Source organism: Notamacropus eugenii, chromosome 5 (genome assembly GCF_028372415.1).
Source record: "Notamacropus eugenii isolate mMacEug1 chromosome 5, mMacEug1.pri_v2, whole genome shotgun sequence".
In the NCBI taxonomy this organism is placed as follows: domain Eukaryota; kingdom Metazoa; phylum Chordata; class Mammalia; order Diprotodontia; family Macropodidae; genus Notamacropus; species Notamacropus eugenii.
Genome location: NC_092876.1, coordinates 19819227 through 19846981, shown reverse-complemented (window position 1 = coordinate 19846981; position 27755 = coordinate 19819227). Strand labels below are relative to the sequence as shown.

At 43.7% G+C, this 27755-nt stretch overlaps 1 protein-coding gene across 1 annotated transcript; it reads left to right on the top strand.

Annotated features, from left to right (window-relative positions):
- Window positions 1-142: 142 nt before the first annotated feature.
- Window positions 143-24134, top strand: LOC140508297 (uncharacterized). The gene is made up of 4 exons (XM_072616110.1): window positions 143-6974; window positions 14860-14936; window positions 19662-19788; window positions 20565-24134. Exons 1-4 carry the CDS (start codon window positions 6869-6871, stop codon window positions 22388-22390), a joined length of 2136 nt encoding a protein of 711 aa, XP_072472211.1. The 5' UTR covers window positions 143-6868; the 3' UTR covers window positions 22391-24134.
- The last annotated feature ends 3621 nt before the right edge of the window (window positions 24135-27755 follow it).

Genomic DNA, 27755 nt, shown 5'->3' with positions numbered 1-27755 from the left:
TCTATGAAGAAAATTAATTGGAAACTTTAAAAATGATAGATATCTCTTTCTTCCTCCTTAAAGCAAAAATAAACCTTTAAAATTGGAACTCATTAAACTATGTTGGTGTAAAAAACACAGATTCAGAAAGTATTATAAAAAACCTAAATTCTTAGTTATTACAGAATTCCTGGATATCACAAAGTTATTTGTCAAAAAGTCATTTGTGATGGAAAGGAGATTTAGTTCCTCGAAGTCAAGAATGACATATTCATTTAATTTAGCTTTATCACAGTAACATTTTTCCTTAAATATATCACTAGAAATTAAGTACATTCTGACATTTCACATAGATAGTCCATAAACCTTCAAATTGACATACATGAATATATCTTTCAGATGAAACAGGCTTGAAAATCACACTCCTATTTTTTTAAATTGATTCTCATTTGCTCAATAGGGATTCTACCACGCGAAGCCTTCTGCACAGAGTTTTATAAGAACTTTAGGTCAATGCATTGCTAAATCATCTTGCATAACTCATGGAAACTATAACTTTAAACCACCATATATTTTCATAATAGCCAAGATTTCAAATGAAAAAATCTGCTATCACAGTAAATATCAAATTATCTAATTTCATCACATCTTTTAAAACGCCCAATTCATATGCAACAAGAACCAAAATAAAATTCCTTTGGCAACATTTCTACCTCACAGCTGTCTCTCAGATTTCACAATCTAGGAGAAATTCAATCTTAGAAATACAGTTTTAACACAAACAATAGATTTCATATGATATCAGCTGCATTTCCAGATTATCACCCATAGAAATTATTCATCTTATTACTTTTGGCAATTAAAACCACTTCAAAGTTAACACTTACATGAGAGAGAGATAATAATGTTGTATGTAACATATGGCAGTCATTATGTTAAGCATTTTACAATCATTAATCATTTTGATCCCATAGCAACAACCATTATTATTTTTATTTTACAAATCAGGAAACGGGTCAAGCAGAGATAAAATAAATTTTAGGAACTGAAACAGAGAAATGTGAAGTCTACCAAAAGCAGAAAGGCTGGCATCCAAGTGGTGACGATTCTTGTAGGCAGGATTTAGGGAATGCTAGCCACAAGCCTGATCCATCCACCTCTCCCTTCCCCCGCAGCTGCAGAATTTTCTAAGCCTGAAGCAATCTGCAGCTGTCCACAGGTGGGCAGGATGTGTAGGACCCAGGTGACATTTCCAAGCTTTACCTAGAAGGGTGGGCCCAAGGCCACAGGACTGATAGAATCACTGCCAATCTGTGAGTTGCTGCCCCTACACTTCCTTTCTTCAGTTGGGGAAATGTGATTTAAGTTTTCCCTACACTTCTCCTGCATTCTCTTCTCTTAATCTGATCTGGGATGAGAGGGGTTAACATGAACCCTTTTGGCTATTAAAAATCCTCATTCTTAGATATTCTCTTAACTCTGGGAGGGAGTGGGGAATGTTAAGTCATCAGGATTAGCAGGGGGTGTTTTAGCAAGGTGAGCTCCATCTTTCACAGTAATTTCAAATGATCAGTTCCTGAACTTTTTAATGATTAATCTCAAAACCTACAAAATCTGGTAAAATGATTTTAGCTAAGATCAACTAACTTTCCATTGTAATTTCAGCTTGGCCAGACTGGAACAACAAGGAAAAGTCTTAAAGTTGTTGTTGTTGTTTTGTTTATTTCCCTAGTTGCAGCTCTTAGAAGTCTGTGGCTGCCTGCATTTTAAATCTTACAGGACTCATTCACAGCACACGATACAGACAGGGATATACACTGACAGACAAATAGACAATTAACCACAGGACAAATACAAACAGAGCTCACAATAAACAACACAGAGGGGGGATCAGAAATTTGTTAGAAATCCCCATCAGGAATTAGCTATTTTATTTCGAGGAAAGGGGGTTGCAAGGATTCAAGACCTGACAGAATAAGGGTGGAACATGCAACCGTTGCTCAGAGCACCCCTATGGTCTTTGGAGAGGTGGGAAGCCATGGTGTCCCGAAATTTCTGACTATCTTCAGGAAATAGGCCCCATGGGAATAGGTGCAGGCCTCTAGTCTGTAGGTGGATTGTAACGGTCCTCTTCAAGATTAGAGCACTTAAAGGATGTTTTGTTGCCCTTTCAACTTAATTTGGTTTCAAAATAAAGTAACTTTTACCAGTCCAAAAGAGCCCTATCATGACCGACAAAATTTAGGCTATCTTTAGTTAGTTGACACTAGTACCAGCAATAGTTGTACTAATTTTCTTAATTAGTCAAAGGAAATGTAAGTAATGCAAAATGGTCCCAGTCCCCAGGCTAGCTTAAAGAGAATTTGTGGATTTCAACCAAACTAGTGTGTATCCTTTGGAATCTGGAAATAGGAGGACTTACTCAATCCTGTCAAGGTTTAAGACTTCAGGAAAAATGAATCCTGATTCACCTAAGTCTCTTGCCTTTAGTAAAGTGGGGAGCTGTGTTCCCTCCTAGTTCATCAGTTCCAATCCGAGTCATGGTACCATAATTGTCGACCTGAACGTTTGGTTAAAAAAGGCAAACAGGCTGAATGCATATTGTTTATTCCCTTGAAGTCAGGGCTTATGTGATCATGGAGCCAGAAAAACTTCTGACTGACTAATACAAGAATGACCAGGCTTAAATCTGTTTTAGGACAATATGAGGTTGTCTGTGTCCTTCAGATTTATGGTCTCCATGAGTGATCAACTATACATGAAAAAGAATTTCTTAATTGGATAGGTTCTAAATACAATAAAAGAAGAGAATTGACAAAGTGTCGATTGAAATTACAACTCAGAACATCTGTGTTTTCTCTATATCATGTCATATGTACATGTCATAACAAGATAAAAAAAAAAGTCCCACTATTCAAGACAGTGTCTCAGGTTCAGGGTCTCATAAGGAATGCTAAGTCAGCCCCATCTGGCCTTCTTGATTGACATGGAAAGAGGTATTCTCTGAGTTTACTTCAGAGAACAAAGAGACTGTTATGTCCAGGCTCTTCTGAGTGATTAATTCAAGGTCTGTCCCTTATTAAAGTCCAAAAATGATATTATATGATTATCAAGTTCCATCTCACCTTCATGAAGGCACTCAGATTCAATCTAGCTCAGACTCTGTCTAGCTGAGATTCTATCTGGTCTGCTTGTTAATACAAGCATTACAAATGCTTAGGTTCCTTAAGAGTCAATCCAGTATGACGAATCCTTAATAAACTTTTTTTCTTTGGCTTTAAGAAGGCTTGTGTCAAATTCATTTGAGCAGGACCTGACATGTTGGTATTTTGGGGTCCCCACCACCTGAAACCTCAACAATTCCATCTGCAGTCCCGGGCTCAGCAATCAAAAAGAATTGGATTTTCAGGAAAGGCTTTCCAAAGGCCAGCTCCTGTAATCAGGTAGGTTAATGGGAAGCAGATCTGCACTCTGGTCATAGAATCTATAGCACTTACTGCAGATCCTGGCATGGATTAAGGACAAGCTAAATAATTGACTTTTCATTTATTCACTGGGAGAGGTAAGAGGAATTGAGAGCCAAGATGCAGATCCATAGTCATTTAAGAAGTAGCTATAAATTCCCTGGCTGTGGAGACTCCAGTCCCTGCCCATTGGGCACTTAGAAGTAAAGCTGAGCTGGGGCTGAAAGGGGTCACAGCACCAAGGCTCCTAAGATCTTAGATAAGGAGAACCCTCAGAGATCACCAACTTCCATGTCCCCTTCAGACAATAATACATCAATTACGTACCTACTGGGTGTTTAACTAGACAGAGTGCCTGGTCTAGGGTCAGACTTAAGTCAATATGCCAACCTCAAACACCAGCTGTGTGATCCTGGGTAAGTCCCTTAACACTATTTGCCTCAGTTTCCTCATCTGTAAAAAGGAGATGGCAAACCACTCCAGTACTTTTTTCAAAGCTCAGAGTGGTCATTGATTTGTCAAGGGTCACAGGGGCATTAAGAAACAGCCAGAATTCCAGCCTGGGTCATAGATCTATTTGGGAATTCCAAGATCATTTTCTGAAATCCATCCAATTCTCAACATTCTTGAGTTGGTGGTTAGTTTCTTTGGGTTTTTTTGGTGTTTATTTTTGCTCTGAGCTGATCTCCAAATCACAGAAATGCATGTATATCTGAAACCTGAAAGGGACTTAGCTAGAGATCAGCAAGTCTACCCCATGTTTTACAGAGAACACTGAGGTTCAGTGATTCACCAGTCAAGGTTAAGTGGAGAGGGCCTGGAATCAGACCTGAGAGAATCCTCCCTCTGACATGTCCTGGCTAAGACTCTGATAAAGTCACTACCCCTCTCACCTTCAGTTTCCTAATGTGTGAAATGGGGATTACAGCCCTTCTCTGGCAGGGCTTTTATGAAGGTCAAAGAGATCTAACATCTAAAACAATGTAAAGTTTAGTACTGGAACCTGGGCAGCTGGCTTCTAATCCAAGTCCTGATCCCAAATGCAGAGCTGTTCCCCACCTCTACTAGTCAGCCTCCCATCCTGAGGTTAGGGGCAAGCTGCTGGAGAGTTCTCTCTAGAGAGAAAGGGAGGATTTCTTGGGGAGGGAGACCCAAGACTAAATGATTCACTTCCTGGTCCTGAAGTGGCCTATCCAACAAAGGAGGTGGGGTGGTGGGGACCCCAAAATACTGATATGCCACATCCTGCCCGAGTGAATTTGACACAAGCCTTCTTAAAGTCAAAGAAAAACAAAGCTTATTAAAGATTTGCCATACTGGGTTGACTCTTAAGGAGCCTAAGCAGTTGTAGTGCTTGTATTAACAAGTGGGCCAGAGGGATGAAGGTCTCAGCTACTGAAACTGCTTCATACTGAGAGAGGACATAGAGCTGTCCTTGCCTTACAAGAGTACTGCCATTTGAGGGGTTGGGCCTGCAGCCAAGGTTGGGAACTTGGCCGATACCAGGTCCAGAGGATGATGGGTCATGGTCCTGGAGAGTGGTTGGTACCCAGCCTGAACTGTCATCTGCAAGTGGAGGGCACAAATCTGGCAAAGAGATTAAACAAAGAAGAACCAAAAAAGAATAGAAGAAATAACTAAAAGTGGTGTGGGTATGAGAATACTGTCAAACTTCCTCACACCCTTTCAACACACTTAGTAACTATCCAGGAACAGGAAGGCTTGGATGACCCCAAACATGGGTTGGCATGGCAAATACAATAATGCCAATTTTATGTGAGCTAATTTATATCTTCAAGGGGATCTCAATTAAATTGTTAAAACCTTGTTTTACTGAGTTAGAAAAAAAACCATTGCAAAATTCATTTGGAAGAACAGAAGGTCAAGAATATGAATGGAACAAATAAAAAAATAATATAAAGGGAAAAGGTTCAGTAGAACTTGATCATTGAAACTGTATTATAAGGCAGATGTAGTACTGGCTAGGAACCAGAAAGGTAGATTAATAGAATAGGGTAGAAGTACAATTTATAGCAGCAAATAGTTAAAGGAAACATGCATTTGACAAGCGTAAAGACTTAAGATTTGGGGATAGGAATTCATTATCTGGTAAAAATTGTTGGGAAAACCAGAAGGAAATATGGCAGAAATTATGCATAGATCAATATTCTACATTATTTATCAAGATAATGTCAAAATGGATACATGAGACATATTTAATGAGAGAAACAAGAAATTTGAAGATCATGAAAAATGTGGATTATTAGACTTATGGACAGAAGAACAACTCATGGATAAACAAGTGATAAGGAAGGGTGTGAGGTGTGAAAAAGATAATTTTGATTAGGTTAAATTAAAAAGGTTTTGTACAAGTAAAAGCAATGTAATGAAGATCAGAAGGAAAGCAGGGAATTGGTGGGAAGGTATCAGAGGAGGCTGGAGTTGAATTCATTCAGCAGGACCTGGCTGTTGGTATTTTGGGGTCCCAAACACCCCAAACCTCAACATTTCGTTCCCTGACCTGATCATATATATTGTTGAGAAGTACATCTATTGATCAGTTCCCATTCAGCAAACACATAAGTCTCCTTGCTTTAGTCTCTCAGGCCTCCTGTTCAGGTCTGCTTTGTTTTTCTCATCTTTATGAGAGACTTTATCCAGAGGTGACAGGACTGGTAAAGTGTTGTCCTTCTATGGTTCTGGGTCCAAGGGAAAGGCCAAGGCTGGGGAGCCTGGCATGTCCGTGTGGCTCTTGCTTGGCTCTCTGTGGATGCTGCAGAATCTTCTTTTCCTAGCTTATCCCTTCCCGTGTTTGTCAGGATGGTTTTTGCTGAGTCTGACAGCAAGAGTGGGATCCTGCTGGTCTGGTTTCCCCCAAGAAGTGGAACACGTTTTATCAGATGTTTATTTCTATTCGTTGTCTTTTTACAAGCTTTTAAACGTGTTTCCTGTAAACAAGAGACTCAGGGTTTTGTTTTCTGACCCCTCCCCCGCTGGCTGTTGGGTTATTTTCAATTTTCCCTCAAAGTCCTGAGTCTGGTTTCTCTTTCTCGCCTCCTCTCACGTTAAAGTGAGTCCGAGACTCAGATTTTGGCTCCTTCATCCCTTTTAATTTTTCACTCTAAGTATTTAACCTTCCCCTTCCTCTTCCCCTCAGTTCCCTGTCACGTGCAATCCCCTTTCCCGTTTTCCCTTCACGTTATTTTCTATTTTAGGTTCTCATTTCCTGGGCCTTTCCCTCCAAGTCTTTTCCCGACTTCTCTTTTTCTTTGGTCTTTCTGCCCACCCTGCCCTTGCCTCTCGCATTCCTGACACTAGCCCCGCAGTTGATCCTTCAGGTTTCTCAGGCTTTCTGCAGGCAGGAATCCTTTCCACGTGACTCTTTCCGCGTCTGCAGTTGCCTAGGAGACCACGTCCTGCAAAGGATGCTGGGAAGATGGCGGCGTAGGTCGTATAGTTTCAAGCTCTGCAGAATTCCCTCCGCCCCAGAGATCAAAGAGCAGGTTCGGGCGGACCCGGAGCCGGGACCAGGTGAGAGTCGGGCCCCAGCGTGGGGAGCCCCGAAGGGAAATCCCGCGAGATTTCCTTCTCCGGGCCGGGTCCCACCCCAGGAACTTGTACTGGGAGAGTGAGGCGTGGGGGAAGCCTGGGGAGACCCCCCGGGGCCCAGGAAGGGGAGACCCGGATGTGGGGGGAGGGGCAGACCCGGCGGTGCTGGGGGCCTCGCTTTGAGGGGCAGGCTGTCCGGGGCCCCTTAGTCCCCAAAGGCAGGGTCCGAGGTCGCGGGGCATCATGGGAAGGCGTGAGAGGCAGGAAGGGCCCGCGCAGGGATCGGGGGCTGCTCGGTGCCCGGAGCCCGGGCCGGGATTCCGCGAGGACGGGCCGGAGTCTGCCCGCGGCCTCGGACGTGCCCGCCTCCTTCACGGCCCGAGGAAGCCTCGAGGACGTCGGATCCCGACCTGGATCCGCGGCCGAAGCCCCCGCGCGTGGGGATCTCTCGGTCCCGTGGGGGGGTCTCTCGGTCCCGTGGGGGGATCTCTCGGTCCGTGGGGGTCTCTCGGCCCCGTGGGGGGGTCTCTCGGTCCCGTTGGGGGATCTCTCGGTCCGTGGGGGTCTCTCGGCCCCGTGGGGGGGTCTCTCGGTCCCGTGGGGGGATCTCTCGGTGTGTGGGGGTCTCTCGGTCTGTGGGGGGTCTCTCGGTCCGTGGGGATCTCTCGGCACGTGGGCATCTCTGGGTCCCGGGGGGATCTCTCGGTCCGTGGGGGTCTCTCGGTCCCGTGGGGGGGTCTCTCGGTCCGTGGGGGGGTCTCTCGGTCCCGTGGGGGGATCTCTCGGTCCGTGGGGGTCTCTCGGCCCCGTGGGGGGGTCTCTCGGTCCCGTGGGGGGATCTCTCGGTCCTGTGGGGGGATCTCTCGGTCCTGTGGGGGGATCTCTCGGTGTGTGGGGGTCTCTTGGTCTGTGGGGGTCTCTCGGTCCGTGGGGATCTCTCGGTCCCGTGGGCATTTCTGGGTCCAGGGGGGATCTCTCGGTCCCGTGGGGTCACTAGGGAAGTCCACGGTCCGTGCGTGGGACGGGAGTCCGGTCCTGTGGGGTCCGTGGGATCCCGCTTTGTGGAAGGAGAATTCGGTGAGAAATGGCCGGAGCCGCCGGGTCAGGGTCGGTCCGAGCGCACGGACCGGACCGGGCTCCGCAGGGACTGGGCCTGCGGGGAGACCCCGGAGGAGAGGAGGGGGGATGGCCGCGGGTTCTGACGGTCCGGCGCCGGTTGGGACGCGGTGGTTCCGGGGTGTTGGGCATCCTGGAGGCGTCTCTGCTCGTGTTGTAAAAGAGGAAAAGTGAGGCCACGAGGGTCAGGTGACGTGTCCAGGGTCTCACGGCTGGTGTCTGAGGCGGAATTTGAACCTAGGTCTTCCTGACTCCAGACCAGGCGTGTTCGGTGCTTAATGGATGTTGATCGATTGTCCTGATCAGCCTTATGGGCTGAAGGCAGCTTGGAGGTGGGTGAAATCTGTGAGGTTCCTTCTTCATCTGAGAGCCCAGGAGCCTTGGTGCCGTGAGCCCCTTCTGCCCCAGCTCAGCTTTACTTCTCAGTACCCAGTGGGCAGGGACTGGGGTCCCCAGAGCCAGGGAATTGTTGGCCACCTCCTAAATGACTGAGGACCTGGAACTCGGTTCTCAATTCCTCTTACCTCTCCCAGTGAATGAATGAATGAATGAATGAAGTGGAAAAGTCAGTTATCCAGCTCTTCATTAATATATGCCAGGATCTGCAGTAAGTGCTGTAGTCTCTAGGACCAGAGGGCACATCTGCCCCCATTAGCCCAGCTAATTACAGATGCTGGCCTTTGGAAATCCTTTCCTGAAATCCAAGTATTTTTGATTCCTGAGTCCCTGACCCAAGATGGAATGGGAGTGTGGGGGTTGGGTTATCACCCCTCCTCCCACCTCTGACCTTGCTCCATTCTCTTTATTAGCATTTGTTACTCCCTCACTCCTACCTACCAACTCCTGAATTCTGGAATTCCATGTTCCCCTTTTATCCCTGGGCCTTTATTCCTCCACCCTCTCACCATCCCCCTTCTTCTCACATTGCACCCTTCTTCTTGGTGGATTTTAGAAATGCTAATGTTTCTCTGAAAAATTTACCCAGACCCAGTTTTCCCTAGCTTCCATCTCTGAGTTTTCCCCGTTGTATGGGGTTAATAGCTCAGTCGATTTATTTCTCAATTTATAGTCCAGCTCTCATACAATTCCTGGACGTACTAAAATAAAAGCACTCCCTGCTTTTGGGGAGTTTACACTCCGTTGGATTGATGTGGGGGGTGGCCACATAATGTATCAATTTTGGGGAGATCTCTGGGGGTGCAGTGCACTGTCTCTTGGGAGATGATTCAAGATCTCTGAACATCAGAGCTAGCCTGGATCTTGGAAATGTTCCAGGCCATTCATCTCTCCTCAGTGACCTGCTGAAGGTGTCCCTTCCAGCCTGTGTCTGAGACCAGACTTGGACCCAGGTCTTCTGATTTTGAGTCTGGCTCTCTGTTCATAATCTGTAAATGATTCCTTAGATCAAGCTTATGCAAGAGGAGACAGATGGAAGGTCATCTCTGAGAGGAGGGTACTAGCTTCTGGGTAAGGAGGAAAAAAAACCAGGGCAGGTCTGCAGAAGGGCAGGTTTGAGCACCATCTGTAAGGACACTAAGGTCCATGGGAGAAGGGAAGATCCTTCCAGGCTGGAGGGAGCAGAGCTAGGGGACAGTTTTCTGTTTGTCTGAGGGGAAGGGGCTGAAAGGCCAGTGAGTGGAGCCTGTGCCTGGAAGGGGCATAATCTAAGAAGAATGCAGAGGTCTGCAGCTCACTTGGATTGTGCCTTATGGCCTCATTATCTAATGAGTTTGATTAGATGACATAAGGTGCCATTTACACAGCTCATAGCGTAAGAAGGGATATTGTGGTATCTTGTTTTGCTCCCAGAAATGCTCTTGAAAAAGAGTAAAACTCCTGGGCTGCTGGGAACTTGTGACAAGGTAAGCATGGGTAACGTGCTTTGCAAGTGATGGTCAAGCACATCCTGGCTTCAGGGGTGGTGACAAACAGCCCAAACTCTAGGGGTCATGCCCAGGTGACAATTATCCTCACTACCACACCTTCCCAATCTGCATAAGGGGGGAATGTAGGGAAATGAAGAAGGAGGCATTTAAAGTAACCCTAACTCTAACAGGCAGGACAGAAATGTCACCTCACTGCTGCTTCTTCCTGGTGACCCCATACCCACTGCCTCCTGAGAAGCTGAAAAAAACAAGCCTTCCTCTCCCACTGTCTCTGACTTCTTTGAGTGAGAATGGGTCTCTTCCATGGGTCTTTCAGAGGGCACTCTGGGAAGGGAAGCAGTGGGCAGCAGCACCTCCTCTTGGGCTAAGTCCTTGACCTTGCCTGGGAGGTCCTGTGGTCCCCAAACCATTTCTCTCACAATTGCCTTTTTAAATAGTTTCTGGGACAAAAAATAAATTATTACAGAGAACTGTCTAACTACTCCAGTACCTTTGTCCAAGAAAATCCCCAGTGGGGTCAGGAAGAATGGGACCCAACTGAAAATAAGTGAACCCCAACTTCCTTTCAACACTCAATCACTGAACTGCCAACTCCAAACATGAAATACCCAGGTCTCCCCCACTTTGAAAAGACCTTCCCTTAACCTCATCCTTCAGCTAGCCTCTTTCCTCCTTTTGAGGGGCAACTGCTGGTGCAGTGGATAGAGCACCAGTGCAGGAGTCAGGAGGATCTGAGTTCAAATGTCACCTCAGACACTTGCCACTCACTAGCTGTGTGAATTTGGGCAAATCACTTAACCCCAGTTGCCTCATCCTGGGTCATCTCCAGTCATCCTGATGAATATCTGGTCACTGGATTCAGATGGCTCTGGAGGAGAAGTGAGGCTGGTGACCTGCACAACCCTCCCTCACTCAAAACAAAGTCAAGTGCAGGTCCTGTCTTTATTGACCATGGACAAACACACATTCCTCCTTTTCACAAGTCACTTCTCAGACAAAGCTTCCTCTACTGGATGGTCTCTCCTTTTCCCACCCTCTGCTCCCTTCTCCAACACCTGCAAATCATTGAGGCAGCTCAAAGCAATGGTGTCCTTATTTGTGAAGACCCTAGCCCAGGGGTGGGGAACCTGTGGCCTTTGTTACTTTACAATTAAATCGTTTTCATTTTTGGAATTTTTCATACTACTTAGATTTTTACTAAAGAATGTACAATTTCCAGTATAATTAATTGAAGCTCCTTGAATGAAGCCTGCTGTGATTAGAGCCAGGTGTAGCCTCTTCATTGGCTTTTTCCTGACTTCTCTGTAGCATTCATTATTGTCACTCATCCTGACCTGTTGGATAAACAAGTCCTTGAGGATTCCTGTCCTGGTTCTCCTGCTGCCTGTGGGACTGATACCCAAGGGATCCATAAGTCCTTCCTCTGATCTGACCTGGTCTCCTTTGCTCCCTGCCCACCTTCCTCCCTTCCCATGTGGGTGACTGTCCCTCAATCCTGGGTCTGCTTTTTGTAGCTGTCAGTCTTCTGCATGATGTGACCTGGCTGGGTGGAACTGGGTTGTGCTGGACCTCACGTAGACCTGCATTCAAACTATGCCTCTGATACGTGTCAGCTGTGTCAGGTCACTCAGTACCTTAGCCTCAGTTTGCTCATTTGTGTATTTGAGACACTGCACTGGGGAGCAGAAGAGAAATAATGTCTTGTATTAAACTCATTGAAGTTAATGTTGAGATATTCCTCAGCCTACAGGTCCTAAGAACCTTCTAGACAGAAATACAAATGGCAGTTACTCACCTTTTCATCACACCCATGTGACAGGAACTGCCAAGCACTTGACCAATGGAATCTGTAGAGCAGCCTTTGAGGGGAGGTGCCATTATTCTCCCCACTTTATAATTGAGGAAAGTGAGACAAAGAGTTCTAGTGACTTGCCAAGAATCACACAGTGCCTGAGATCAAATGTGAACCCTTGGTTCTTCTGACTCGCGGCCCAGGCCTCTCTCCTCTGCTCCAACTAGCTGAAATTCCTCCCAGAAGATAAAGTAGCTTCAGCCCCCTGGTCATTACCCTGTGGTTAGAACCTCAAGGGAAGAAGGGCAAGTAGAGGCATAATTGGGGGTTCTCCCAGCCTCAGTCCATTTGGGGAGGCTGGGCAGCCACTTTCCTCATTGGAGTGGTGGGGTAATAGAGACAGAATGTCAGGGGATTTGGGTTTGGGGAGAATGTTAACCTTGGTCTCAGAACTTGCAAAGTTTGTTTCAGTGGGGATGTTTTCCCTTTTCCAGAATGTCTGGTGGGGTCAGGGGAGGTAGGTCTCTAGTTAATTCTGTCAGAGTATCTTGGTGAGAACTGCCCAGTTATTGGAGGTCTCCCTCAAGATAGAATCAGTGGGCTTAGACTGTGAAAAAAAGAACAACTGAGGGTCTGTCTTTATTCTCTAAACCCTGTAAGGAAGCTGAGTTTCTTTGACATCTAAGGTAACTTTCTGGAGAGAAGCTGTGTCCCCCAAATTCAGTTTGTTTGTTCCACATTAGCAACCTAGAAGCCATCCTTGATTCTTTCCCCTGCCTTAGTTCTCTTTCCCCATAGAGCATTAGTTACTAAATCTTCTTGATTATCCTTTTAACTTGTCTGAGTCTGAATGTGTTATATCGTTATCTCCAAGTTTTACAGTTTTACTGTCTATTTTTGCCTTTCCTTTTTTTCTTTGGAGAGCTGTCTGTCTCTCTCCCTTCCACTATTTTGCTGAACCACTTTGCAGTACTGGCTACAGACAGAATTCTCTCTAATTGGGCCAAGTAAACAAAACTGCCCATGTGAGCCACCTCTGCTCCAAAGACCTGACTATGAACTTCACTGTATTAACTTAACTAACTCTGTAGGCACTGGGGTGGGGGTGGGGGAAAAGGAAGGAAAATCTACTCTGAGGGGGACAGATCTCTGTATGCCTCAATTTTAGTCCTCCCCACATCACTTCCTCTCAGTGAATTCTAGCGCCTCCCATAATATCTATGTGTAATTAAAAATGCATCTGTTAGCTATTTAAGAGCCCTAGAAAGCTGGGCTCCAGCTTCCTCTCCAAGTTAGTTACACACAACTCTTCCTCACACAACACTGAGCAGTCAAACTGGCCTTTTGGCTTCTCCTCCTTGGTGATGCTCCATCCCAGGCGTTGTCTTTATCCTGGTGGTTCCCAGGGTTAGAGGGCATCCCTCTCTTAAAATCCCTGAGTTCCCTGGAAAAGCTCTAAAAAAAGCTTTTAATTCTCCACTGAGCAGTCAGTTTTACACCAAAACAAGTATGTTTATAGATATCTGTGTAAATATGTGACTATATAAATCTGTAGGCAGGTAGGTATACTCCTTCATATGGCTTTATTTTTTCTCCCCAACCTTTCCCTTTCCTCTCCAGTTGAGGAAATGAGACCCTTGGGGCTCTCCCCCTCTGTTCCAGGCCCTGAAGGATGAGTCTGTGCCTCAAGGCTTCACTGTCCAGCCCAGCAAAGTTTTCTGCCACAGAGCCCCTCCCTGCCCACCACTCCCCATTGCCAGATAAGGTCCCTGAGGGTGGGGACTGGCGTTACTTTTGTAAGAAATACAGAAAACCTAAAAGAACCTAAAGTATCCTTAAGGATTCTGTGCTGGGGTATTGTGCTTCCCTCACCCCCAAAAGCAATGCCTGGTCAGTCCTTCTGTGGTTTCCTTAATTTCCTGCCATCCTTGTGCCTAGAACTAACACGTCCTGGTTCCTGCCCCTCTCCCTTTACTATTAGAATTCAGGTTTTGAGCAACGGAAGAGAAAGAGTTGGGCCTCCCAGGGCATGGAATCATATTACTAAATCAGCTAACAACTAAACCCCTAGACTTAGAGGGAGGTGAGAAGGATTTTATCAGTAGATAAAGTTTATAAAATGAGCTGTAACAGGAGTTGGGACCCAGGGGTCCTGGTGTCCTGGCCCCAGCTCCCTATTAGGATCTACCTATATTCCCATGAGAGAAGATCTCTTGGCAGATGAAAACAAGATAGAAGTTAAGGCCCCTCAATGTTCAAATGGGGGATAGAAGGTCAGGAATGGAGATGGGCCAAGGAGGCAAATGTCTGCAGTGTGGAGGAGAGCTCAGTGGGAGTGGGCAAGTCTGGGCCCAGGTTGTAGAGAAGAAAGGGGATGTGAGAAAGGAAGGATCAGGGGAGGGGATTGGCTGGGAGAACCAGGAGGGATTTAGGCTGGGCATATGCTTGTGGGGAAGATGAGTGTATTGGAGGGAGAGCTGGAAGACCAGGAGATTCTGAGCAAGAAATCTTTAGTCTCAGAGAAAGGTAAGGGATGGAGAGAGGGGAGCTCACGTATGGCCAGCCAGGTGGGTAGGGGCCCTGGTGGAATTCTCTCCCTGGGGTGATGTTTCAAACCCTAAGAGGAGGACAGGGAAGAAGAGGGTTCAATTTAGAAGATGGATAGCAGGGCTAGGCAGGACTCTTGTGATTAGACTAGAGCAGGTTGTCTGGGAACAGAAGCAGTAGGTGGTGAGATCTCTACTTTCTTTGGAGCTAAGGTCTCTATGCATTCTTCTTTCAGAACAGAGAACCCTTTATGTTCCCTGGAGCTGGGGTCTCTCTGACCTCTTCCCTTGGAAGGGAGATGTCTCTGCCCTATTCCCTTGGTGGGGAATTCTCTGTCTTTTACTTTGGAAAAAAACTCCCTGCTGCCCTCTTCCTGAGGTGGAGTCTCTCCCTTGAGGGCAGAGCAGGGCCTTGGTTACCATTCTGAGAGCTCTCCCTCCCTCATTCTTGGCAAGTCAGCATCCACCCTGGGAGGGGAAGGTAAATTCAATTTCTCTCCCTGCCTGAAGTTCTTCTCCCTCCCCAGGTCACCTTGCAGAGGACCACAGCCTATTCCTAGGCCAGAGACCAAGGAGAATGATTCCTGTGGCTCAGAAACCACAGGTGAGTGCAGTCCATCCACAGGCCTGACCAGCATTAGCAAATCTGTAATCCAAGAGAGCCAAGGAAGCTTTATCTTGTTAGAGGTGGGTTGTCCTTTGCACTGCTGACAGCAGAAAAGATGTTCTCCTGGTTCTGCTCATATCGTCCTGCCTCATTCCACACAAGTCTTCCCAGGTCTCTCTGAATCCTTCCCAATTAACATTTCTTAGGTTGAGTGCATTAGCATTTAGAAAGTGGCTTCTCTGTGCCAAGCACTGTGCTAAAGTTTTGCTTGTGCAAAGAAAGTTTAAAAAATTAACAGTTCCTGCTCTCCATGAGCTCAGTCTAATTGTCAGCATCTGTCTGTAAACATGCTCTGTAGGGCGTGGATGAGAGGTACTCTGACAGAGAAGGATCCAGATAGCTTGGATATTTGGATAGGAGGGGAGATGTTAGTTGGGATGTGAAGACTACTAGGAGGCCCAGGTGAGGGGGGAGGATAATCCAATCATGAGAGATAGCCATTGGGAAGGCCCAGAGTCAGGGGATGGAGGGTCTTGGTTAAGGATCAGCCAGGAGGCCAGTGTCCCTGGGTCAGAGAGAAGAGGGCCAAGGTGTAAGAAGGCTGGAAAGGGTTGAGGGGCTGGTTACATGTTATGTGTTATGTGCCAGGAGCCATATCAGTATAGTCTCATTTGATCCTTTTGTGAGAATTGTCAGTATCCTTGCTAGGGATAGGCAGAATATGAGAGTGCAGGTTACACACAGACAGTGCACTGTGTTTTATTTATCTACTCAAGAGTGTGACACACTCTCTGATGGACATGGGTGTCTCCCAGTTCCACTAAGGACATAGAGACCAGCTCTCCTCCTGAGGTACATGACCCAACCTGTGGGTAGGATCCCTGAGGCCGTGCAGGTAAGCTGACCAAGATATTTTGGGTCACATCAGATTAGGGGACAGAGAGAGGGAAAGGAACATTTTTAGGAAAAAAAAGAAAGTGTAGATTCAGAGTTAGGTTTAGGAAGGTCTGTCACAAGGGTCTTTAGCATAGCTACTTATACCAGTCCAAAGAAAATGGTAGCTGCTTGATTAGTCAGGTGGTTAATCAACATTTGCTAAGCCCTTTGTGCCTTAGACAGAATAACAGGACAGGAAGAAGGTCCTGAGTTTTCTCAAAGAGATTGGGGGAAGGGAGGGACCTTCAGAGCCATTGACCTACTTCAGGACATCCAGTATAGCATCCAATGGAGTGAATTACAGTTTCTCCAAAATTCATTTTTAAAAACCATTACCCACTTTCTATGTGAAAGCCTCAGTGGTCAGATTTGGGGGATATTAATGCAATAGGTGTGAGCGTGCTCTTGAGAGAGAAGGAAAGGGATTGGGGAAGTGGGGTGAGCAGAGAGCAACAGTGACAGGATACATGTTGGGCTGATTGAGTTGAACTCTCTCCAGTGAGGAGACAGGGCCTCTAGGGGAGGGCTCTGAGGGGCTGAGTGAAGTAGGAATCATGGCATGAGGGTGGCATCAAAGACCACTTCTTGGTCTCTGAATCTTAGTCAGTTAGATTACAGGTAGGCCATCTGACCTCCTAGCTCAGACCTTCCTGGGAACTGTAAGCCCAGCACAGGATTTTTAGGAGACATCTTCATGTCAAGGAAGAGGACTGCTTCTGCCAGCCAGGGAGTCTGCCAGGAGGAGGAGTCCAAGGCAGAATTTGCCTACAAATGTGGGCCATATGGAAAGCAGAAGAAGGCTTTCTGAGGGGGTCCCCCACTCTCTTTCTGCCTCACTCCTGAGTCCCCAGGATCATCTTCTTCCTCCATTCACACTCATGGCTAGAAATTCAGGCCTCTGCCTTCTGTACTCCTATTCCTGGTCTCTATCAGCTGCAATGCCATGGCCATGGCAATGTCCCCTCTTCTTACTTGACCCTGTCCCAGTTCACCCACTTCCTCTCCAAGGTTCACATTGTGCCTGGGCCAAAATGTAATAAACTAAATTACAATGGGGTTTCCTCTGAAGACACATGGGTACTTGTGATGTTTTACCCTCTATCAGTGGGTCGTACCTTCACAAAACATACTCTTAACATTTGGTATAAAGGCCATATGTTCAGAAATTATAAAGAAAAGAGTGAAGAACCTCATTACATTAAAGTGACAGTATCCTCGGATCTGAACGTAATCCGTCTAGAGCAGGGATGGGGAACGTGCAGCATTCAGGGTGTGACTTCTGGATGCATAAGTGCAGCTTGTCGACTAAATCCCATCTTACAGGACAAATTTGTCAGATTTGGATATTAAAGCATCAATGCTAAATTTCCAGAGGGCCCTTTTAGGAAAGGAAGAATGAAAGCTGAGTTAGGTAAAGGGATAAGGAGTGAGTAGAGGGCAGCAAGGTGGCCCAGTGCACAGGGCCCTGAGCTTAGAATCAGGAAGACTTATGTCATGAGTTCTACTCTGACATCAAACACTTACTAGCTGTGTGATGCTGAGTCACAGGTCACTTAACTGTGTTTGCCGCAGTTGATCATTTTTAGCAAGAGCAGGAAATGACAAACCTCTCCTGTATCTTTGCTCAGAAAATCTCAGCTGAGGTCTAGAAAAGTCAGACACAACTGAAACAAGTGAATAATGCCATGCCATGTGTCAAGGCCTGGGGACTCAAGCATGAATGAAGAAAAGCTGACCCCTCCCCAGAGAGATTCCACTCTGAATGGAAAGACAACACACCAAAGGAAGAGATTTTGGGGAAAAGACCCTGGGACAGGTTGGCACAGTCAGTGGGAAGTTCCAAAGTAGAGCACCACGGTGCACATGTGCAAATGTAGTGATATGTGAGCTGACCATCATCTTAAGTAGGTGTTTGGAGGACATGAGCTCACCCCATGTTGGGGAAGAGAGAATGTGGGAGGATGGAGAAGGAAAGAGATGTGCATGAGCTTCTGATGTGAACAAGTTAGAGATTCCAGACATGGATTATCACTGAAGAAAAGCATGGCCTTCCTCTAGTGATTGTTCACACTATAAATGAATAGAATGCAGTGAAGAGTCAGGAGTCAGAACATCTAGTGAGAAGAGTTGTAAAATCTTGGGAATCTACAGAAATCAGGGAGAGAATCAAAGATTCTTTAATTACTCAGAAATTCCATAACAGATAGATATAAAGGAGGCCATATGTGACATATATGAATGCAAGATAAAAGAGATGTTTTAAATAAAATCAGAATGATAAAAAGATGAAGAGATTTTTATCTCCAAGGAAGAGAATTGCTCCACAGTAAAACAACTTCTTAACCAGTGAATCATACCATTCTGCTAGAAATGGGAAGTATCAAATGGAAAGTGCCTTGGCTAAACACATGTGTTGTATGTACCAGATTGTGACAATAGATGGGCCCTCCCAAGCATCAGAGGAATTGAAGAAGCTGTCACTTTCTCATACAATCTCCATCAGTCTTCTTCATGAATTATTCTTTTGACTCCCTGAACAACCCAAGCCCAGTGGTCCAGAATTGTAGCAGCATGATGAAATAATTTATTTTTCATAAATTTGCAATGTCTTTGTTATACATTGGCTTAATCTGTAACCCCACTTGATAAAATTTTACATTTTTAATGAAGGAAGGAACCTTCCTTTCCCCATATAGTTATTCTTATTTCTCTATAATCAAATACTAAAATGAATGAATGTATCTATTCCATGAATAGTTGAAAGCAATCATAAGGCAAAGAGAGAAGATGTTTAAGTATCACTCATCATACCCAGGGCCATCTCAACCCATCAGTGTAAGAGTAGACAATTCTTCATTTGGCTGGAAACAGTCTTAAATCACTTAGATGAGGCCATACTGTGAGTAATCTATCTTTAGAATTCTTTTCATACTTTCTCTCCTTCCTCCCTTATTGCAGACTTTTACCACATTGACTTGATAATGTCTTTGTTCACCCCCGAGGGATCACTGTCACACGATTGTTCTTTTTCCTCCTGGAATACACAGTACTAACCAACTTCTCACAAACTCTTCATAGAATATTCTTAATATACCACTTATAACAGAGGTGAAATTACACATGATCCCACTATCTCCCATACAGATTCTTGTGCATCACTAATAAAGCACATATCGTGTTTCTTAGGGGCAGCTAGTTGGTGCAGTGGATATAGCACCAGTGCAGGAATCAGGAGGACCTGAATTTAAATCTCACCTCAGACACTTGACACTCACTAGCTGTGTGACTTTGGGCAAGTCACTTAACCCCAATTATCTCATCCTGGGTCATTTCTAGTCATCTTGATGAATATCTGGTCTCTGGATTCAGATGACTGTGGAGGAGAAATGAGGCTGGTGACTTGCACAGCCTTCCCTCACTCAAAACAAAGTCAAGTGCAAGTCATATCTTCATTTCTCTGATGGCATGGTCTTCCTTGGCAAGCAAGGATGAACACATATATCTTGTTCCTAATTGCATCAGGAGAAGCATTATCTAGGAAAACATTTTACTTGCTTTGATTATTTCATCATGTTTCTCATTTCAAGTGTCAAATACTGTTCTCTATATTCCATTGTGCTCTTAATAACTGATTTCAGGTGTTGACTATGATGCTCTGAAAAGTTATGAGTGTTAGAGAAATCCTTTCACTGGGCTTCAGTTTCCCCTTCAAAGTGGATGAGAGTTGGACTAGAGGAATTTTGGAGTCTCTTTGAGCTCTAAGTCATGTGACTTTTGATGGTTTAGCAGTTGGTGACATTCAAGGATGTTATTGTGGACTTCACTGAGGAGGAGTGGGGCCTCTTGGACCATTCTCAGAAAGAGCTGTACAAGGAGGTCATGCTGGAGAATGTCCAGAACCTGCTGTCCCTGGGTAAGGACCATTTCCTTTCTTTTCTTGATGTTACTTGTCAGGCCTAAATTTTCACACATGGCAGAAAATGGATCCGTATTCTGGTGCATCTCAGCTTCAGAAGCTTCATTGAGTGCACACTCTTTTTTGTGTACCAACTCTGTATTGGTCTTGGCTTGCCACCTTTTCAAGTTAAATAATTTACCACGTCAGGTGTCAGACCTGAATGCCAGATTCCTCCTCTGTGAAGATTTTTAACAACTTCACTGAAAATGTCATGGCAGAAAGAGTGGAAGAGGATTCTGGTATGATGGCAGAGTAGGTCAAGAAATCCTTGGCTGTCCAATAATCTCCTTAAAGAAAGAAAACATTGACCCAAAGTCTAGACAGTATAAAATACCAGGGAGTCCATCTGCCAAAACAGAAGCAGAAACTAACCTGTTCTCCCATGGAGAATCACTCTAATCTGTTGATATTAAATCTGGTAGCCATCTTGAGTTGTGGCTGTTGCTTTTGTTCAGTGTGAATGGTTAGCTTGGAGTAAGTAAGTCTTGGAGTCCCGCCCTCTGTAGTGTGCAGCTCCTTTGTCACCCTCACAGCCTGTCTGTCTCCTCCTTATGCTGATACAGTCTCTTAAGTGCAAGTGTTTGGTCGCAGAGTACATAAAATTTTGTTGCATTTCAGCTGTTAATGCCAAGGTCATGAGCCCCATAAATCTCCAGTAACCATTGCTATTGCATATGCTTATGTGTGTATATCTTTTACTGTATCTATATTTGATTGTTTGTTTTCTTCAGATTTAGAGAGCAGGTTTGAAGAAAATGAGGTGACTAGAAATCTTGGAATTTTTCTGGGAAAACATGTCCTGCACAGATTGATGAGGTATGGTGTCTGGGACATCAAGTTGAGAGAAATCCATGACACTAATATCAAGTTAAATAAAAGTCCCAAGAGTGACTGTGAATTTGTTGAAATTGGAAAGAGAGTCAGACAGTCTTGTATGCTAAATCACTGTAAGAATATGACCTCAGGTAATGGCTCTGTTCAGAGTAGCACTAGCAGGAGCAAACTTGGTTTCCATGGAAGACTCCACAGTGGAGAGAAAACTTTTGAATGTAATCAGTGTGGAAAGGTTTTCAGAAGAAACTCCAATCTTGTTGTTCATCAGAGAATTCATACTGGAGAGAAACCTTATGAATGTCATCAGTGTGGAAAGGCTCTCAGAAAAAACTCCCGTCTTGTTGCTCATCAGAGAACCGATACTGGAGAGAAACCTTTTGAATGTCATCAGTGTGGAAAGTCTTTCAGAGACAGGAGCAGTCTTGCTGATCATCAGAGAACCCATACTGGAGAGAAACCTTGTGAATGTCATCAGTGTGGAAAGGCTTTCAGAAAAAACTCCCATCTTGTTGCTCATCAGAGAACCCATACTGGAGAGAAACCTTTTGAATGTCATCAGTGTGGAAAGTCTTTCAGAGACAGGAGCCGTCTTGCTGATCATCAGAGAACCCATACTGGAGAGAAACCTTTTGAGTGTAATCATTGTGGAAAGGCTTACAAAAACAGGACCAGTTTTGCTGCACAGCAGAGAATCCATACTGGAGAGAATCCGTATCAGTGTAAACAGTGTGGAAAGACATTCAGATACAGGAGCCGTCTTGCTGATCATCAGAGAATCCACACTGGAGAGAAACCTTATGAATGTAATCAATGTGGAAAGGCTTTCAGGTACAGGGGAGGTTTTGCTGCACATCAGAGAACCCACACTGGAGAGAAACCTTTTGAATGTCATCAATGTGGAAAGGCTTTCAGAGCCAAGTTCCATCTTGCTGTCCATCAGAGAATCCACACTGGAGAAAAACCTTATGAATGTAATCAATGTGGAAAGGCTTTCAGGTACAGGGGAGGTTTTGCTGTACATCAGAGAACCCACACTGGAGAGCAACCTTTTGAATGTCATCAATGTGGAAAGGCTTTCAGAGACAAGTTCCATCTTGCTGGCCATCAGAGAATCCACACTGGAGAAAAACCTTATGGATGTAATCAATGTGGAAAGGCTTTCAGATACAGGACAAGCCTTGCTGATCATCAGAGAGTCCACACTGGAGAGAAACCTTATGAATGTAATCAATGTACAAAGGCTTTCACTGCAAAATATAATCTTAGGGCCCATCAGAGAATCCACACTGGAGCGAAACCTTATGAATGTAATCAATGTGGAAAGGCTTTCAGGTACAGGGGAGGTTTTGTTGCACATCAGAGAACCCACACTGGAGAGAAACCTTTTGAATGTCATCAATGTGGAAAGGCTTTCAGGTACAGGGGAGGTTTTGCTGCACATCAGAGAACCCACACTGGAGAGAAACCTTTTGAATGTCATCAATGTGGAAAGGCTTTGAGAGATAAGTTCCATCTTGCTGGCCATCAGAGAATCCACACTGGAGAAAAACCTTATGAATGTAATCAATGTGGAAAGGCTTTCAGTTACAGGGGAAGTTTTGCTGCACATCAGAGAACCCACACTGGAGAGAAACCTTTTGAATGTCATGAATGTGGAAAGGCTTTCAGGTACAGGGGAGGTTTTGCTGCACATCAGAGAACCCACACTGGAGAAAAACCTTAAGAATGTAATCATTGTGGAAAGGCTTTCCTAAGCAGACCAAATCTTATTATGCATCAGAGAATCCACAGTAGAGAGAAACCTTTTGAATGTCATCAGTGTGGAAAGACTTTCAGAACGAGATCCAGCCTTACAGCACATCAGAGAATGCACTGCAGAGATACCTTATGAATGCAGTCATTTTGGAAAGCATTTCAGAGAGCAGAATAATCAATCCAATTCCCATCGAGGAATCCACACTGGGCAGAAGCCTTATGAATATAATAAATGTGGAAAGGCTTTTCCAGTGAGGTAGAGTCTTGCCACCTACCCATCAGAGAATCCACAGCAGATAGAATGACTTTCAGAAAGAGCTCCCATCTTGCTGGACATCCAATAATCCACACTGCATGGAAGCTTTATAAGTATCAGTAGGGGGAAATGATTTTGCACAGAGATTCATTCTTGCTACACAATCAAGAAGTCTATGGATGTAATCAACGTGGAAAGACTTTTAGATACTCCTCCCATCTTGCTACTCACCATATAATGTAATACAATGTAATCAATGTGGAAAACCTTTCACACAGAACTACCATCTTGCTTTACATCAGAGAATTCACACTGGGAAGGATGCTCAGCATGTAATTATTCTGAAAAATGTTTCACACAGCAATCCACTATTGTTATGCATCAAAAATTAGATGCTGCAGAGAGAAGTCTTTTGAGTGTATTAAATGTGGAATGATTTTCCACTGCTTTCAGATTTAGCTAAACATCATAGAATTCCCACTAGAGGTGAACCTCATGACTCTCCTGAATGTGTCAAAGCTTTTAGTTACCACTCTTAACATATGTAACAAAAGCTTCCACACTTGGGAGAGACCTTATGACTGTAATCAAGGTAGTGATGCCTTTATGCAACAGTCATGTCCTATTTCCCTTCTCTGAATTCTTATGAAATAGAAATCTGATCACTGTCATGAAGAAGGAAAGGCATTCAAATGGGTTTAAAGGTTCTTTAGGATTAGAGAAAACATTCAGAGGAGCAGTTCTCTGTGGTCTCAAGATCACTTCTTACTTTCTGTTAGAGGATTCTTTGCGGAGAGAAGCCTCACCAGTGTGCCCATGAGTCATGCTCTTTTCTGGAGGATTGTGATCAGTATACAACCTTGTTCCTACTGGAATGAAGGTGGGAAGGACTTCCCCTAGAGGTTCTACTTTAGTGTTCTTTGGAGAAATCATACTGGAGACAAAGCTTTAGATCTACTTACAAGGGAAAGCCTCTTGCAGCAGAACAGACTGCATTAGACCTGCCACCAGAAGACACCTCATTAAACATCCCCAAATTCCATGCTGTACCTAAAAGCCTATGCATGTAATGTTTTTTCTCTGAAATCCTACTATTTGCCATCTCTCCTCAGTATTTCATGACGTTCATATACTTCACTTCTTCAGTCATTCCTCCATTAATTGGTACTCACAGTGTTTCCTGTTCTTTGCAGACAAACTTTTTAAGCATCTTAGAACCTGTTGAACATCCGTTTCTGTAATGCTTTCCTTAAGAGGTTAGGTGAATTCCAGTTCAGCCTGTGTTACCTCCTAGTTGTATATCACTGAGCAAGTCATGTCACCTAATCCTGCCTGAGTTTCCCCATCTGTGGAATGGGGATGATAAGGGCATGTACCCCCCAGAGTTGAGGTGAAGGTTTAATTAAGCAATGTTTGTTAAATGTTTTGCAAACATTAAATCAGCATGGAAACACTACTTTTATGGCTATCATTCCTTGGATTCTTAGTCTCATACTCTTTTATTGGAGACCTATTAATATTTTTTAAGATAGTGGGCCATTTTATTTTATTCTTTTTTTTATTACTAATCTCTTTGTTTTCAGTTTCCTACATTCACTTCCATAAGTCTTAGATTTTCTGTCCTTCCTTCAAGATGGCATGCAATGTTATATGGGTTTTACACAGACATTCGTATTATATACATTTTCACATGAGTCACGTTGCATAGAAGAATTAAAATGAATGGGAGAAAAGAAAACAGAACACAAAAGAAAATACTCTGCTTCATTCTGCCATTCAGTTGCATAGTTCTTTCTCTGCATGTGGATGGCATTTATCTTCAAGACTCCATTGGGAATGTTTCAGGTCCTTGCATTGCTGTGAAGGGCTAAGTCTACCAGAAAAATTCCTCATACCCTGTGGTTTTTACTGTGTACAGTGTTCTCCTGGTTCTATTCTTTTCACTCAGCATCAGTTCATATAAGTCCTTCCAGGCCTCTCTGAAGCCTTCCTGTTCATCATTTCTTATAACACAAAGCCTTACATTCGTATCCCACAACTTGTTCAACCACTGCCAAATTGATGGGCATCCCCTCAATTTCCAGTTCTTGGACCCCCCCAAGAGAGCTGTTATAAATATTTTTGTATATGTGGGGAACCTTTCCCATTTTTGTGATCTCTGGCATGCAGCCCTAGATGTGATATTTCTGGGTGAAAGGGTATGCACATTTTTGTATCCCTTTGGCCATAGTTTCAAATTTCTCTTCAGAATGGTTGGATCACCTCACAGCTCCACCAGCAATGAATTTGTGTTCCAACTCTCCCACATCTTCTCCAACATTTATCATCTTCCTGTTTTGTCATGTTCGCCAATCTGACAGGTGTGGTGTGATGCTCACTAAATTTGATAGGAAAATTTATGTACACCACAGGAAAGTAGGAGAGGTGGCAACAAGTGGCGTGAGCGGAATGTTAGAAGGGAGGGCTAATGGGAGAAGGGAGTCACTAGAAATAAATACTTTCGAGAAGGTACAAGGTCAGTTGTAGGGGTGAAAAAATAAGGTGGGGGATAGGGTAGGTCAGAGGGCAATATAATTAGTATTACACAACATGATTACTATGTAAGTCTTTTGCAAAAGAACACATATTTAGTCTGTATTGAATTGCTTCCTGTCTCAGTGGGGCTGGGGAGGGAGGGAGGGAGGGAGAGAAGTTGGAATTCAAAGTATTAGAAACAAATGTTGAGAATTTTTATTACATATAATTGGGAAATAAGAACTACAGGGATAGGGGTATGGAAATTTATCTTACCCTGCAAGAAAAGAGAGAAGATGGAAATAGGAGAGGGGTGGGGTGTGATAGAAGGGAGGGTACATTGAGGGAAGGAGTAATCAGAAAAAATTGGACATGTTACAAAGTGAGGTAAAAGGAATTAGTATTAAAACAATAGACTGAATTAATTACTGAGAATAACTCGGTGGCATCTTTAGTTTGGAGAAAAGAATTTCAGTCTAAATTTCCTAGAGGAAGGTAACCTTGGGTAAAATTTGGCATTGATGGAAAAGTCAAGGTTTTGATGGTAAACTTGATTTTATGATTGCTATTTAATCAGGAACTAGAACATGTATAGAAAGGCATGTAAGCCACTTAAGACTTGCCTAAAAGATGTTCCTTAGCCAAAGTGAAACTATAGTCATATTTGAAACCTGGTTATTGGAACTTGCCATTTTTAGATGCTATGGGACTACTAAGTGACTGTTCTTCTGAGTCTAACTCCATGTGTGGGTAGGAAGAAAGGCGGTCTGAGCCTCCAATACATGATGCCTGTAAGCTGATGAGATGCTGGTATGAACTACATAGGTGATCTCAAGGGAAGGGTGGAAGAGCAGCTGCTCAGCATGGGCTGAGGTGGGATTCTCCTGACTCAGTTTCCCCACTGACACCTGGCAGACTTTAAGCCTGACTGAATGCAAGTGGATAATCTAATCCTGCCTGGAATTGACATGAAGTTGGGGAGATATAGTATCCCTCCAATGTCCTTACTATTGGTGGCAATTTCCTATACTGAAAAGGTTTGTAAGGTTAATACCAGATCCATTAAATTATAGATTGTTGGTAGGGGAACGTCTGAGGTTGTCTAAAATTAAGCTATTAGGCATAGGGCTTTAGACCAAAAACATTGTTAGGGTCCTTTAATTCTTAGTAATACTGTGGAGACAATTAGATCAAGAGCTGGTGAAGTTAGCAACATAAATATTATCTGTGTCTCACCTGGTTAACGTTTAAAAAAAAAAGTTCTTTTGTGGTCCATATTGTAAATGCTTTTAAAAAATGTATTCCCTGACCACAAGTTTGAATTGCTTTATCTGTTATAAACTGTGTTAAAAATAAATAAAAAAATAATCTCCAAGGCCAGTTGGCTTTATAAATCAAGTTCTCTCAACGATTTCATGAACATTTAATTCCAATATTATGCAGCCTATTTGGGAATATAGGCATAGAAGATGTCTTACCAGATTTCTTTTATGACATAAAAAAGGTGCTGATACCTAAACTGGGAGGAGCCAAACCAGAGGAAGAAAATTATAGATCAATGTCCCTAATGAATATTGATGGCAAAAATTTTAAATAAATTATTAACAAAGAGATTATAGTGATTTATCACCAGGATATATACTGTCATCAGGTCGGATTTATACCAGGAATCCAGAGTTGGTTCAATATTAAGAAAACTATCAGCGTAATTGACCATATCAGTAGCAAAAGCAGCAGAAATCACATGATCACCTGAAAAGATTTAGCAAAGGCTTTTTACAAAATTAGGCATTCATTCTTATTAAAAACACTAGAGAGCATAGCAATGAATGGAGTTTTTCTTAAAATGAAAAGAAGTGTATGTAAAACTATCAGCCAGCATTATATGTAAGGGGGATAAATTAGAAGCATTCCCAGTAAGATCAAGGGTAAAAAAAAGATGCGCGCTATCACCACTATTGTCCAGTATCGTACTAGAAATGTTAGCTTTAACTATAAGAGAAGAAAAAGGAATTGAAGGGATTAGAATAGGCAATGAGGAAACAAAGCTATCACTCTTTGCAGGTTATATGATATACTTAGAAAATCAACTGAAAATTGACTTGAAACAATTAACAACTTAAGGAAAGTTGCAGGATATTAAATAAACCCACATAAATCATAACCATTTTTATATGTTACTAATAAAGCTCAGCAGCAAGAGATAGAGAAATTCCATTTGAAATAACTGTAGACAATATAATATTTGGGAATCTGCCTGCAAAGACACACCCAGGAATTGTATGAATGCAGTCACAAAACACTTTTTACACAAAGTGAGATCTAAATAATTTGAAAAATGTTTGTTGCTCATGGGTAGGCTCAGCTAATAATAGAATTGCAATGACAGTTTGCTTGATTTTTTATAACTCAGTTGGAAAAGGAAGGTCAACTTGAGTTGTGGTTAGACTAGGTACTTTCTGAAACAAGTTGAGTGTACTCCATTTGCAACGTGAGTGTGTTGAGGGCATACAGTATGCTTCAGCACTTCACTATTAAAAGTAGGTTTCTATCAGATTAGGAC

Bases quoted from the DNA above. Each gene is read 5' to 3' on its own strand.
- LOC140508297 (XM_072616110.1), top strand. From the start codon at position 6,869: ATGCTGGGAAGATGGCGGCGTAGGTCGTATAGTTTCAAGCTCTGCAGA. The intron at 14,937-19,661 runs GTGAGTGCAGTC...TTGATGGTTTAG, and splicing joins CTGTGGCTCAGAAACCACAG to CAGTTGGTGACATTCAAGGA. The intron at 19,789-20,564 runs GTAAGGACCATT...TGTTTTCTTCAG, and splicing joins CCAGAACCTGCTGTCCCTGG to ATTTAGAGAGCAGGTTTGAA.